The sequence below is a fragment of the Pelmatolapia mariae genome, linkage group LG22, assembly GCF_036321145.2.
Source record: "Pelmatolapia mariae isolate MD_Pm_ZW linkage group LG22, Pm_UMD_F_2, whole genome shotgun sequence".
NCBI lineage: Eukaryota > Metazoa > Chordata > Actinopteri > Cichliformes > Cichlidae > Pelmatolapia > Pelmatolapia mariae.
In genome coordinates, this window is record NC_086245.2 from 1,168,919 (window position 1) to 1,184,807 (window position 15,889).

The 15,889-nt window shown below is 38.7% G+C and overlaps 1 protein-coding gene across 1 annotated transcript; it reads right to left on the reverse strand.

The window, feature by feature from the left end:
- Positions 1 to 8,643: 8,643 nt before the first annotated feature.
- LOC134619744 (cell division control protein 42 homolog) lies at positions 8,644 to 14,694 on the reverse strand. The gene is made up of 6 exons (XM_063465575.1): positions 14,639 to 14,694; positions 12,925 to 13,029; positions 12,416 to 12,488; positions 10,696 to 10,805; positions 9,452 to 9,649; positions 8,644 to 8,852 (listed from the first exon to the last, which is right to left on the reverse strand). The coding sequence occupies exons 2-6, from the start codon at positions 13,027 to 13,029 to the stop codon at positions 8,766 to 8,768; spliced, it is 573 nt and encodes a 190-aa protein (XP_063321645.1). The 5' UTR covers positions 14,639 to 14,694; the 3' UTR covers positions 8,644 to 8,765.
- Between the last annotated feature and the right edge of the window lie 1,195 nt (positions 14,695 to 15,889).

Sequence of the window (15,889 nt, forward strand, 5' to 3'; positions counted from 1 at the left end):
TCCTTGTCTGTTGCAAGTAGTTCCAGTTTCTGTTATGTGATAGTGAAAGTAAATCCACATACACTGTGTAGCTTTTTTAACTGCTTTATTTAATTTTTTGTTTGTTTGTTTTAATCTGTAATCAGACAGTTCATTTGATTTTTGGACCTTGTTCCCTCATCAACTCTGTTTGCAAAAGAAAAAAACATTACTGTTGACTTTTTTCTGGTTGTGTTTGTTTATAATTTGTAAAAAAGTTCATGTAAAAAAGGGAACTGTTTTAAACATTGACAGTATAGCGCCTCTTCTGCTGCGGCACACCAAAATCTTTCTAAATACTAAAAATGACCATGTTATGTAAATAATGTCAAACTAATAGCAGACAAATGATAAAAAAAACAAATGTCACAAATATAGGCTTCCTCATCTTCTTGTGGTGTCTATTGGTGGATGCAGCGCTTCTTGGGTTTGGTTCCTGAAGCCTGCAGAGCTGCCAGGATGACCTCCTCAAAAATATTCTCGAGTCCTTCCTAAGAGGGAAACATGTCATCTTTAAACTGAGGGAGACAAATTGCCATAAACAAATAGTTTTCTAAATTGTTCTTTCTGGCCTACAAGTATTTATCTCATTCTACCCCAGATCTCTGCATCCCTCAGTCTCACTTGCAATAATAATAGTGCAATAATAATAAACATTATTCAGTTAGCTCACATGATCTGTGCTCAGTGTAGCTAACTGAACCACAGGCGAGAGGCATTTCTTCAGTTAACTGAAAATATTCTCCTGTTTTTTCTGATAGTCCTCAAGTAAAAAGTATAAGATGTGAGGAATCGCTGTGCTAAATGGCCTGCATTTGTATAGCGCTTCACTCAGTCCCTAAGGACCCCAAAGCGCTTCACACTACATTCAGTCATTCACACACTGGTGATGGCAAGCTACATTGTAGCCACAGCTGCCCTGGGGCGCACTGACAGAGGCAAGGCTGCCGGACACTGGCGCCACCGGGCCCTCTGACCACCACCAGTAGGCAAACAGGGGTTAGTATCTTGCCCAAGGATATTTGGCATGCAGCCAGAAGGCAGCCTGGGATTGAACCACCAACCTTCTGATTAGTGGCAGACCTGCTCTGCCACCTGAGCTACAGCCACCCCAAATCTTAAATCTTAATGAAAACTTCTTTATTTATTTAGGACAGTGCATGTTAATGAACATAAATGTAAAAAAAATTACATGAATGTAAACATGCCAGATTATAGCCAAAGGCTAATTTCCATCTGTTGTCCTTAAACATAAAAAAATAGACATAATAATTCATAAAAATTCATCATTCATTCATAATAAAAACTCTATCACCAAACTTACACATACACACCATTCTGTTCCCAAATAAAACATTAAAACTATACAACTCATACATGATCACACACTTGATTTGTCCATAACCAGTTTTTAACCTGTGCCTTAAACAAATTGAATGTAGAGCATTCTCGAATGGGTTGAGGAAGACTGTTCCACAGATGGCCACCCTTGACAGAGAGGACGTTCTGCCCAAATGCTGTCCGTCTGTGGGGTATAAACACGTCTCCTCGGGTTGTAGCTCGAGTGGTCCTGTCTGAGCTTTCTTTATGCCTAATGAACTGCTTTAGTGGTGGCGGAGCAAGGGAGTGTAAGACTTTATATATTAAACAGACTCTTTTAAGTTTCACTAAGTTATTGAAGTTCAGTAATTTATGTTTTTTTAACACATGACAGTGGTGGTGGGAAGTCGGTTTTTTGTCAAGTAGTTTTAAACTTCTTTTATAAATGTTTTCAATAGTTTTAAGTGTTGTTGGACAAGCAAGTGACCAGGACGTCAAACAATAGTCCATATGAGAGATGATCATTGAGTAAAAATAAGTTTTTGCAACATTCATATTTAAGTTATTACGTATATGATTAAAATTTCGATTATTAAATTTAAGTACCTGGGACACTTTATTTATGTGACTCTTGAAGGATAATGTTGGGTCTAGAATGACCCCAATATATTTAAATTCTGGAGCTAATTCAAGCTCTACTCCATCCAGGAATATGTTTGACTGCTTCAAGTTTAAGGGGCGTTTTGAAAAATACAGACAGACAGTTTTTGAGGTGTTCAACATTAGCCATGAGTCCTCCAGCCAGCTATGCATTAATGCTAAAGCAGCTGTAAGATCTTTTGCCACCTGCTGGACACTATTTGCTTGCGCATATATAACTGCATCATCCGCATACATTTGAGCAAATATATTTGGACAGACTTCAGGTAAGTTATTGATAAAAAGAGAGAACAATAAGGGCCCAAGAACAGATCCTTGAGGAACCCCTGTATCACAATCTAAATAGGGAGATTTAACCTCGTCCAACACCACACACTGTTTCCTGTGTGAGAGATATGAGGCAAACCACTGAAGAGCCTGACTGGAGATATTAAACTGAGTCAATCTGGACAACAATATCTGATGGTTTACAGAGTCGAAAGCCTTCTTCAGATCTAAAAATACAGCTCCAACATAGGGACTCTTGTCCAGCAAGCTCTTCAAGTTCTCCACTAACATACACAGGGCAGTATCTGTGGAGTGATGTGCCTGAAAGCCAAACTGCAATGGATGTAACGAGGGTTGGGTGTTTTCTAGGTGAGCAGTAAGGAGTTTAACCACCCACTTCTCAGCTATTTTAGATACGACCGGGAGTATGCTTATGGGGCGATAATTAACCATGTCAGTCTTCACACCTGCTTTGAAAATTGGTGTAACTGCAGCAATTTTCCAATCTGTTGGAACAATGGAGTGTTCGAAAGACATATTCAAAACATGAGTGGTTGGACGTACAAGCAAATCCATATGCTCCTTTAGGAAATTTGTGTTAATACCATATACATCAAGTGCTTTTGATTGTTTTAAACCTGTAATTAGTTTAACAACTTCAGTGTCTGAAATATGAGTGATGGTGAACAAATTTTGACCAACATCATTCACATTATTAGAGCATACGACTGAGTCAAAGCTCTGACTGATCTCCTTAACAGATGAAATAAAGAAAGTGTTTAAGTTACTGGCAATAGATAGAGGCTCTCTAACAATAGAGTTATTTACATAAAGTTCAATTGTATTTTTACTTTTGTTTGAATGACGGCCAAGTAATTTATTTAAGTGTTGCCAGATAATTTTACCATTACCTTTGGCTCTTTCAATTATATTTATAAAAAATTTTGCTTTGGCCTGTCTCAAACTTCTTGTTACTTTGTTCCGCATTGAAGTAAATCTCTGTCTATCCAGAGTTAGACCTGTTTTCAGGAACTGTTTTAGTAATTGATCTCTTGTTTTCATTAAATTCTTGCACTCTTTATTTTTCCAAATTCTTGTGGAAAAATATTCTGTGGAATGATGAGAGAAACGCTTAATTCACAGGCATCTGCCAATGTGAATACACCACAGAAGACATAGAAGGGGAAGTCTAGCCTGGGAAACCCAGAAAGGCTGGATCAGTTTAACAGCTACATGCTGTCATTTTGTGAGACATGGCTTTTCATTCACTGAAGTCTAAGAATTTCCTGAATTCATCAACTTATCTCTAAGAATTTAAATAATGTTTAATTGAATTAAATAATAATTACATTAAAATAATTTACATTTGAATTTATCAACATTTCTTTTAATTTATTCACTTGAAATCTTTTAGCTACTGAAGCCTATTGGTCTAGCAGACTTCTCTCTCTGAGCTGAACACGCCACATATTTGATGGCTTTCAGCTCACAAGCCAGTTTCTCTTCACTCTTGAAGGTCAGGGCTTGCTGTTTGTTACTGGCCAGCTTCTCCAGGGTGTTGTAGTCATCTTTCAGATCCACCTGAGTTCCATCCAGCAGGAATAGTGTCCCCGGGCACTAGAGCAAAATCTCCAGCACCCACTGTGATGGACTTTTACTGCAACTTAATTGGACTATAGCTCTCTCTCTCTTTCTCTGTGTGTTTGTGTGTGTGTGTGTGTGAAAAGAAAAAAGAAAACACACAAACCAAGTAAACAAACCTTGTCTCTGATGTTCTCAATGATCGAAGGCAGTATGACAGAAATACAGATGAGGAAAACGTCGGTGTCAGTGTAGTTGAGGTGTTGCAGTCTGTCATAGTTCACCTGATAAAAAAAGAGACTGCTCAGCAACAAACAGCAAGACTAAAAACAAGCAGCAGTCTGTGGGGATGGGGAAACAAGAAACACTGCAGTTCCTCTAATGTCCACTTGAGGCTGGGTCCAAAGGTGAGCTAGTCCTCATAAACACTCATGTTAGAATGTCCAAACCTGCATCAGCAGTAAATATTTTTTTTTTTTATAGGTCTGATAGATAGGAAGTGAATCCTTTGTAAGTTGACACTAGTCACAGTTAAAGTTAGGTGATAGCTTTACCCTTTAATATGGAGCTCTGTGGAGCTGCAGCCCAGATGTGATGATGTCATCGAGGTAAATGTTTTTCTTTTTCTTTTTTTAAAAAAGGGTTGAAATAATAAACATGAATTTTAACCTCCTAAGACCCGAACTCTTCCACTGCATGCATTTTTAATTTCTCTTTGATATTTGGACATTTTGGGGCCCGATGAATGTAAAAACAAAGAATTACCAGATTTTTTTTTTGCCTTATTTTTGTTTTTAAGAAAAATGAGAGCCACATATGAGCATATTCATTTAAAATTTTGATAGAACAGTAGCAGTATAATGTCCTCGTAAGTGGATATCAGGCCCTTGTAGAGCAAAATTCAGTATTTCGGTCTAAATAACCCAAAATGTGATGTCCACATATGTGGACGCCAGGTCCTAGGAGGTTAAGATGTTTATGGTTTTTGATTGTAGTAAAATATCTTTCAGTGAGTATTAAGGACATCAACAGGAAGTGGAATGGCTCTGTCTCCATAATCAAGTCACTTAACAGGACCTCTCCAACCAGTAACACCACCCCTACTGCTGCTCAATATTATCCTACAGAGAATTTTGTAACTAAACTGGCTATAGTTTAATTTTGTTTTACTTGCAGTCTCAAACAGTCCCATCTTGTATGACTCTTCACTGATCATCACCATCACAGCAAAGCTTTCCAAAGCGTGCGAAGGACGAGGAGTGAGAAAGAGTTGTGTTCATACAACAGACATGATTACACATGCACTTCAAAACAAAACTGGACAAGGTAAGTCTTTGAAATGGGAAGTGTTTTCTTATTGTTCATCAAAAACATTTTAATTACTGATCACAGTCATCAAAAAAGCAGAGGTGTAACATGTTAAAACAACAGCCTGAAATAAACTAACAAAGACCCTCCAGCTAAAATGTTCTAGGTGTGACATTTGAAATTCAGTTTTTTACTTGTGGTGGTTGTTTGTCAGCTGACTGCAGAATAACACAACATGCAGCACTTGTGAATTACTCAACACAAAAGAAAGACGAAAAAGAAAGTATTCAGACGATTGGCAGATGATTAAAGAGCAACAATCTAAAGAGTTTTCTTACCAGACATTCTGGTTATTCAACTCAAAGGTGCACGTTGCTGGTATCAAAGCATTACGATAAAGCTGCAGCATTAACTTTGAGTAGTAAGGTTGTTAAATAATAAAGGTGCGCAAGATGTAGTAGCTTGTGAGCCATCACAACTGAAAGGTTACTGTCCACAAACAAATGTGACCTTGACTTTGCTTGTGAGCAAGAAAGGTATGAAGTACATTCCAGGATCCTTAATCACCAGAAATGATTGAACATGTAGCTGTGTTAATAATATGTGGTTAAACACTTTCCTGTGATTATTTTCATGTTGGCTTGAAATAAAATATCTCCCTCTGTTGTTACTGCAGCTTATTTAAACTTACTGCAAACTCTGCATGCGATGGAAATCCCTGAGCCTGCTATCGTTTTATAATTCAGGCGGTCCTGTTCTGCACTCTTTTCAAAAAAATGAAACTATTTTAGTTCATTCTAATTTTATCTCACGTGGATCAAACCAACAACACAGAATAGAATCTACATTTTATGTACTTACTTACTTTCTGTTTTCTTTTATACTTTTAAAGATGTATTTTGTAAAAAACCTTCAGGAAATAAAAGCTGTTCAGTATTTTAAATTATGGTTTTGGGTTAAAGTACAGTCATTGCCACAGAAATCAGTTTCATTGGTTGCCATGGTGACACTGACAGTTTTGCTGTTTTTATTGTCAGTAAGTTGTAGTTTATGTCATTGATATTGCCTACCTTATGTTCTACCTGTTCATGGCAGCCGGAGTGTGATGCATTCAAGTTCCCTTCCTCACTTATTATAAGGTTTTAAACTTTTTATTGCCTTTGATCTATAAAATTTTTTGTTAATTTTTGTGAAATTGTGTATATAAGCTTTTAGTTTTGCTTTTACCAAAAAAAAAATAAAAAATCAAGAGTTGTGTCACACCAACTCTCTGCATGTCCTCCTTCACTACATCCATAAATCTTCTCTGAGGCCTTCCTCGTTTCCTCCTGCCTGCCAACTTCAACATCTTTTGTCCAATATATCCACGATCCCTTCTCTGCATATGTCCAAACCATGTACTTGCCACCATCTACAAACCCCACGTCAGGACTACGCTCTCTTACAGTGACAAATCACCCCTGACACTCGTCACCTACCTCCACTGTCTTCTTCACCTCTCTTCTGCACTGTTCCTTTGGATGGTTGACCCCAGGTATTTAAACCCCTCTACCTTCGCTCCTTTGTCAATAGGTGGTGATTTCATTCATCCTGTCTCTAATCTAGAACCTGCTCCAGAAAAGGTCTTTTAAACCATTTTGGACCAATTTTAAGTCCGTTTTTTTTTTTTTTTTTTTTTTTTTTAATTGTGTACACCATTGTACTATATTTCAAAATTAAAGGGATTTGGCAATACAGAAAAATATATAAAACAACAGTTACATCCATCCATCCATTCTTATCCACTTCTCTCATTCAGGATTGCAGGGGTGCTGTAGCTTATCTCAACTGCCACAGGGGGAAACACTGTAACCACTGTGGCACCATGCTGCCAAAACTCAATGCAAGTACACAGAAAGGAGTGTAAGGAGCGTAGAAAGAAAAGCGACTGGATGGACTCAGAAACAGTTGAACAGCTCCACCCAGTGTTCATTGTAAGGTCACTGCATCAACTTTGCAACCACATCAGCCTCTCACAAAGGTATCGGTTAGACCTGCCAGGCCTGGGAGCCACTGCCAATCTTCAACGAGGTCTTCCCAAACCTGCAACCTGACCTAGCTTGCTTCTTCATTATTAATCAACATTTGACTTTGACTTTGAATGTGGTTTGGTTGTTGGTGCTGGTCTTTCAGAAACTGTTATAATTTTCCCACAGCAAGGTATTCACTCGGGTTCAGACTGGGTGAGCTGTTCCTTTCAATGACACACCTCCAGGTCCCACTGTTGGTGTATAGAGTCATTAGTTGGTCAGAACCAATTCCCTGAACTGGTATCCTGTCCACAAGCATTAGACCCCCATGGGTCCTCCTGCAGAGGGCTGGCCATGCAACTCTTTTTGTCTGAGCTAGACACTCCAATCTGTAATGAAGTAATCAAAATAATTTCTTTGTCCATTCTCTTCTGCTTATCCAACTTTTAAGATTGGGGAGAGGCTGGAGCCTATCCCAGCTGTCACAGGGCACGAGGTGGGATACACTTTGGACAGGCTGCCAGCCGGCTGCAGGGCTAACAAAGAGACACACAACCATTTGGACTCACACTCACACCTTTGCGCAATTTAGACACACCATTCAACCAAACCCCAACAAATAATTTGTAAATGTTAGAAATCCCCTTAAAATGTTGCCCCCCCAAAACAAACAAACAAACAAAAAACAACACACATACACACACACACACACGAGCAGCTCTAGGAGGTTTGGAATATTGGTTTTTCAAGTGTTTAGGTGGGAAAGTTGGGATACAAAAAAGGAAAATGTTACAAAAACAAACACACATTGTAGCACTACGTCTGATACTGTGCACCAATCCCCTTTAAATTGTTATAAATAACTTGATGACCGTTAAATTAAAAGCGGGACAGTCACCAAAACAAATTACACAAATATAGAGCAGAAGTTTACTGATTTTTTTCCTGAAATTTATTTCAGTTTTTTTATTCAGTTCCTAAACCTGCAGACTTTCATGAGATTTTATTATTTAAAGATGGGTTTTTTTGCAAGCGTGAGTCACATTTGTACGTTCAAGACATCTGAGGTTCCAGCTTGTATTGCTCAGCTTGCTTCCTGTGGTTATTAAACACCCATTCCAGGTTATGAGGAGTGTTATTCATATTCATTCTATTCATATTCATTCTATTTTATTCTATTGTATATATTATTCTATTTTATTCTATTGTATATATTATTCTATTTTATTCTATTGTATATAGTATTTTATTTATTGCATTCCAGTGTTTTCTAATTTCTGCTACATAACTTTGCACTTTTGCTGTAACGAAACAAATTTCCCACCTGTGGGACTAATAAAGGTCATCTTATCTTATCTTATCTTATCTTATCTTATCTTATCTTATCTTATCTTATCTTATCTTATCAGTCATGTTACAGTGATGAAAATACAGTACTCATTCATACCAACACCACACAAATGTGATGATGGCCCTGTTTAAAAGTGAGTCTGTCCTTCCTCTCTCTCTTCTCATCCAGGCTAATAGTCTTTTTTCTACGTCCACGTACATCTCCAGCTTCTCTTCCTCTGCCCTTTACTCCATTTGTTCTTTTTGTGGTGTCTATAAAAGGACACAGCGACTGGATTTGTTGTGTAGAGGCTCCAGCACCACCCGGATGGCCTCTTCAAACACATTCTGAACTCCTTTCTAAGAATAAGAGAGAAAAACACACTTAGCTTAAGAAATAAATGAAACACCATAAATCAAATGGAAAGACAGAATCTTTCTTCGGATAACTACAAATATTGCAAATGTGTAAAATGTGATCAGCTGCTGTTGTCTGTCTCTAGAAACTGAGAATCTGGAGGGAAGGGTCCCCGAAGCTTCTGGTTTCTATTTGTGGTCACCTTAAACTGAATAGCATTCAAGAGAATAAAAACGATTGTTGCAATTACCACATGGGCAGGATAAAAGAGGCTGGAGCTTCTGGGCTTGAAAAGTAAAGCAAATGCAGAAGTTCATTAAACCTGTATTCTCTCAATGACCAGCAGGGGGCGACTCCTCTGGTTGTAAAAGAGTTGCAGCTATATGGCGGTAACCCCGAACCAGATGATGGACACCAGAGGTAAATATGTTGCTACCCTAGCATTTGACAAAAGGCTTTTAATGGCTTTTAATTCAGAGAATTGTAAAGACTTCCTGTGACTTCAGGAATGGAAACTTTCACATTTCTTTTATTTTTGTGTTTGAAGGCTGACAGAGACCCGTAGGAGATCTCAGCAGCAAACTTCTTCTCCTCTCTGTACCTGTGTCAGAGCTGAACACTCCATGTATTTAATGGCCTTCAGCTCATGAGCCAGCTTCTCTCCGCTCTCAAAGGTCACCGGTTGCTGTTTGTTCTTGGCCAGCGTCTCCAGGGTGACACTGTCGTCTCTCAGATCCACCTGAGTCCCCACCAGCAGGAAAGGCACCCGTGGACAGTGGAATAAAATCTCTGGTACCCACTGAGAACAGATAAGTTTAAGGTTATGATCATTTATTCTTTATGCCTTTCTCTTTTTTTAGTTACCAAATTCAGATTTTCTTTCTTTGCAGCTTGTGTCTCTCTTTTAGTTTAACCATTAATTCTAATAGTTAGTTCTAAATATTAATTATTAAGTAACCATTTTATTGCCAACTTTGCCTCATTGTTTTCCCCTTTCAGCTTTTTTCTTGGGATTGTGAAAAAAGCATCTGGAAATGGTAGTATTTGTTTTTTTTAAATACTTCTCTTGTCAGCGGCTGATATACTGAGTGTTACATGTTGAGTGTATCACTTCCCAACTGTGTCGGAGGAGTGTCCCAAAACTATTCATGTTTTCTCTACAGTGGAATAAATTGCAAAAGTATAATTATTATAATATTATATTATTATTGGATGAATAAGAGGAATAAAACAGGAAACAATGTAAACATTTGTCATATTTGAAAATTTTTATTCAAAACATTCGAGCTTATTCAGTTTTTCAGCTATTTTTGTTCTAAGTTTGCCTTTTGTCTCTTTAATTACTTCCCTGGGTTACAGGAAGGGCTTGATAGCAGCGGTGAGCTGCGGCTACACACTGACAGAGATGTGAGGTGCAGTGAAAAGCAGCCATGTTTTAGCAAGAATGGCTGAACAGTGATGTCATGTGGTCAACAGTGTGGGAGGATGACCACCTGTGAGTTGCCACCTGTTTGTCATATTTCTGGTTTTCCGGATGGCCAGCAGGGTCACGTGCTGTGTGCAACTGCAGATTCTGCATCAGGTAACCAGATGAACAATAACCTGGTCAAGTACATGTAGCAGCTCCTGGTATTCTCTGCTTTGTGTTGGAACCTGAAGCTGATTGGAATCATTTGGGGGACTAACACGACAGGATCACAATCAAAACTCATTTTTTGCGTTTTTCAAATTTGGAATTTAAAACTAGTGGATTCATTTTTTGTACATTCTTTGAACCGATTTAAACATTTAGGTGGTTTGCTTATTATTCTGGAAACAATTAAAATAAAAGTGAACCAAACAGACCTTCTCTCTGATGCTATAAACTGTTGAGGGCGATACGACAGAGAAACAGACGAGGAAGATGTCAGTGTCGGGGTAGCTGAGGGGTCGCAGTCTGTCATAATCATCATGGCCTGCAGGGGGAGACACAAAACGAGTCTGAGTAGCAAAAAATAGTGCGAACAAATGAAGGCTGAAAAATGCCTCCCAAGTGAGGAAGTTCCCATAGATTCTACATGCTAAAACGTCCAACCTCACAACAGACACAAACATCCTCCTGAGGCTGCATTCGTAGGCCGATTACGTCACAGCGACGCAACGAAAGCCGTCCAAATTCGTAGACTCCTCCTAATGCAGCTGACAAATGCGTCCTCCTTTTTCCCGAATTTGAAGTATGGGTCGGGTGTATCCTTCGTGGCCCACCATATCCCAGAATTCATAGCGTGGCCCAGCCAATTCTAGTTTCCAACAATGTCGGCCGCTACTAAGTTTTAAAATTACTCTTATTAATCTTTCTGGGTCACAAAGTAAACTTTTAAGATATTTTCAGGCGAGAATGTAGCTGTGTAAACTTCAAATATCTGCTCGGTTTATCAAGATATCACATATTTGCAAAAGCGCTCCGACATTTTTGGAGACATCTGTTACCCACCAGCTCGATAGCTAGCCGGGGCGATAACAGCGAACTCCCGCACATCGTTTTGTGTTTCCCCCGTGAGTTTCTCCCTTTGTGTCTTCCTGTGGATTCAGGTTTCAGTTCTGTTTTATTAGTTTTCCCAGTTTAGGGTTTCTGTGTATGTCATCTCCACTCCTGCTGTATCCTGCTCTCCTTGTGAATAAAGCTCACTCACATCTAAGTCACTGCCTGCATTTTGGGTCCTTATCTCACCTCCAGCTGGCTTGCCTCGCCAGCATGTATTAGCAGAATGCATTTCATGGGTAAAATCAGCTTGACAGTGGGAAAAATAAAAGACATAAGTGTCATTTTATTTCAGCTTGGACATTAGCCCGCCCATACTATCAATTCTGTATTTGTAAAACCTAAAGTTTTTTTCCCCCATTTTATCTGCAAGGAGATGTAAATGAATCACGTGTTCATTGAGGACTGTCTCACAAGTAGATAAAGGATGTCCATCTTTTATGTACAGGCTATGTCAACACTAATCTGCAGTCTAAACCTTTGTATCTAATTATAGGTTTGTTTAGTTAATTTGTATCACTTGAATTTCTAACAGTGAAAACAAAAATTATGATTATCTCTGACCTGTAAGTTTGCATTTTGTACATTTATATTTGTATAAAACCTCATACAATATAAACAATTTTAATATTGCATATTCTGTACATATCACCACTTTAAATTCTGACTACAGCCACGCATAAGCTGCATAAACACTTGTTTTACTTTATGTATTATTTTCTACGTTCAGAGTTAAGTTTGTTCTTTATTTTAGTCAGCTGTTTATTTAGTTGTGTGAAGAGAACTTGCAAAGTAAGAATTTCATTGCTCTGCGTAACCACTTGTGTTTTGCGGTGTATATGACAATAAAATTCTTGAATCTTGAAATAATGTGTGGGTTATCTCGTCAGCGGTGGGGATACTGCTCATCACAATCAGCTCTGAGTGTTATAGGAAATATTGCTACGACTATACGTATGTGACTGCTGCTGTTATGAAGATTGATATTATACAACAGAGAATTTCATTAGTTATTAAACTGAGAGCAGAAATGTTTGTCTTTACCCGAAGTGTCGCACACTTTCAGAGTGTAATCCTCCTCTCTGATCATCACCGTCATGGAGTAAGTGTTCATCACCTGGAGGAGACAGAAGCTGAGGAATGAGAATAAGAAAGAGACAACAGGAAGGAAGTAAACCCGTCAAAAGGACTTGATTACAGATGTTCTTCATAATAAAACTGAGTTTATTCCATGCACTCACACTGATTTATCAAAGCAGTTTGGGCTTCAGTATCTTGACCAAGGCTCCTTACACAAAAAATCTTTTTCATCATAAGTGGTGTTTAACTTGTATGTTTTTCAACACAACACAACACAAATAGGGCCATTAAAAACACTCCTCTGTGTAATATTATGGGTTCATAAATAGTAATAGCTTCATTACAGTGTTGAAAGGGGGCGCTGAAAGTTCGTCTATGCATAAAAACCCTTGAACAGCACAAGAGCTGCACACTGTGTTACAAGGAATAAAGTGAAATGAATGCGGCTGCATGTCTGCAGACTTTCACCTCACCGTGGGCACGTATTCAGAGGGGAACTTGTTGACCGTGTAGGACATGAACAGGCAGGTTTTTCCCACTTCAAGGTCACCCAACATCACGCACTTTATAGTGGACATCTGAGGAGGAGGATGGAAGATGATCAAGAAGCAAAAAATGAATGAATGGTAAATGTGAGGCAGGGGAACAGAGGGAGTCTCTGGAGTGTCATCTACAGTATGCAGCTGAAAGATTTTAATTAGACACTTGTGCTTAAATAGACTTATTATATGTATGATACTGTAACAGTTATGGTTACAGTAACAAACAATAAAAGTTGTCACTGTAAATTTGGAACTGATGTCAGTACAAACAGAACAAGACCAGACTGCAGACCACCAACACTCAAGAAAATATTTATGCTAAAAATGCTGATTTTAACTAATTTGATTACCTTTAATTACAGAGTAAAATCTTAAATGTAAATGAATCTGGACTCCAATCTGGATCAACTCCTAGAACTTATCTCTCCTAAGTCTACCACAACTATGCTCTGATTATTTGATGGTTCCCAGTGACAAGGCGATTCCGAGGTGAGCAGAACATGTGATGATTTTCACTGATGCCTTTCTTCATGGTAAGTTCATGCACCGTGGCAGACACACACCGCTGGTTAAGTGTGTGCGCTGCCTTTACCATCAAAGTAAATTTGTCCTTTTTGACATTTTCATCGCCGAGTGCAACACAGAGGTGTTTGAAGGGCTTTCCACTTTGGAGACGATTCCCCGCTCTCTGCCCTGGACCTTTGGCCTCTGCCTCCTTGGTGGGGTAACCGTGGCAACAGAACACCTCGGACAATATGATAACCATGTTCATTTCATACAAAAGCAGTCAAATCTGAGAAAGTTCCCCATGACCCCCTCACAATTAGCTGACTTTGTTGTTGTTGTTTTAATTCAGTGAAGACAGTTATACATTCATCATCTTCTTCTTTTGGTTGGTCCTTTTAGGAGTCACCACATCTGCCAACATCGCACCCTATCCCAATATCCTCCTCTGTCACACCAAGGGTTAGGGTGACCAAGGGTTTCAGGGTTAAATATCACGAGGTGTAACTATGATACTTTAAACAGCAAAAATGCACTAGTTTAATGATGTAGGTGAACAGAGACAAGGACGTGTAACGATCAGTATCTGAAAAAGTACTCAAAAAGTGTTTTTTTTATGTAAACGTCCGAGTATCATCAGTATTTTAAAGTTGATCTGACCTTTTGTTGCACTAAGATTCCACTGTTGACCGTAATCATGACTCAGGCGACAGGCCAACATTTTTCTAAATGTCATCTTCTTATCTAGGAAGTCAAACATTGTTGTTCATCAGGTGCATCCAGACACTCCTGTTCTGCAGACTGCAGCAAATGACTTTCCTCACTGAGCTCATTTTAAAAATGAAACTATTTAACTTCAGCATAATGTGATTTCAAGTGGGCCAGGCAAGCAACACCACTGAATACATGACCTATATGTTATTTTAATTATATTATGTTATTTATTCAAGTTTAAGAAGTGTATTCTCAAAATGTTCAGGCAATAAAAATAATTTAAATAATAATTTGAGTTAAAATGCACACATTACCATCATTTTTAAATCTCCAGTGTCTTGGTTGCCACAGTTACCCTGAAGATATTTGAGTATTTATTGTCAGTAAATCGCAGTTTATAATAACTGGCAGCTCCTACCTTTCCTACCTGTTCACAGCCGATGGACCGCTAGGTCTTATTCCGGGAGCGGGTTTAGCTATCAGCTCTGAGTTTGATAATCCAGGGTTGAGGGCAAGTTCGGGTTTTCTGCTCCAGACAGAGAGTCAACTCCAAGTTAGTTACCGGGGTAACAGACCCCGGGAACTAATCCTGCTCGCTGTCAGATTTTCTTCAACAAACTGAGTGTTCCTCTATCTCCTCCCTTCCTGCTGTACCTGAGCCAGCTGATTCATTTCCTCATTCATAGCCGCTGCCAAAGCGCGAAGAAGAAGAGCTGATTCATTTGCAAAGGTTTTTTTTAAGGCACAGAACACACTGATCAATAATCAATCATTTGTCGTGTTGGAATCGATCGAAATATCCCAGTTGGATGTTGGAGATAATGTAAATATTTGAGTGAAGATGAGGCTGAAATAACTTTAAGAGTCTAAAACTGCTTTTATTTTATTTTGGAGTTTATTTAAGCAGCTGCAGACGCTCTGCGCTCTGATTATTTTCACGGTACAGTCTGAACCGCGACACATTTCCCACTGAAAATGCGTCTTTGAGAGTCCACTAAGAAAACGTGAGGTGCCAAAATATAATTTCCAATGTTTCTGTGTTTCCTATGTGTAATAACTTTGCTTGTATTGGTAAATAGACTGCAGCCAACAGGGTTTAAAGGCGTTATAAGTAAAATAAAGAAATAACCCGTCCTCTTGGCCTGATTTTTCTGATCTCAATCACTTTTTGACACTCTGCATCCGCCCAAAGGTATCACCGGCTCCGGCTCCTGGAGCCCAGAGGCCCAAAGTGACTTTAAACAATTACAATCAGCGCTAGCTAAAAAAAAAAAGAAAAGAAAAAAAAAATCAGTTAATGCTCCTTTGTCAGTCAGAGAAGAGGGCCATGTGGGTCCTACACTGAACCTGGGTCACTGTACTAAACAGCATTATTGAAAACCAACCGTGTATTTACGGAAGTATGGAGGACTATATGTGCCAAACCAATTGAACACTTTTTTAAAAGTCTAGCTTTAATGAGCAAACTGATTCAGTTATTATTGCAGATAATTTAAAATATCTTCATTATCTCCTGTGTGAGTGATGACCTCAGTTTCCTGTTCTCATGTCTGTTTATGGTGTTTTTGTAATAAGGGAATTTTTCCCTATGATGAGTAATAGTTAATTAACTATATGTCTGCTACCGCAGAAGACCGCACTTCTGCTCATCTTGGTTGTAAGGACTTAGGAGTTACTG

Excerpts from the sequence above, each read along its gene's own strand:
- LOC134619744 (XM_063465575.1), bottom strand. The coding sequence starts at position 13,029 with ATGTCCACTATAAAGTGCGTGATGTTGGGTGACCTTGAAGTGGGAAAA. Across the intron at positions 12,489-12,924 it reads CCTCTGAATACGTGCCCACG|GTGATGAACACTTACTCCAT; the intron begins GTGAGGTGAAAG and ends TGTCTCCTCCAG. Across the intron at positions 8,853-9,451 it reads AGTGTTCAGCTCTGACACAG|AAAGGAGTTCAGAATGTGTT; the intron begins GTACAGAGAGGA and ends TCTTATTCTTAG.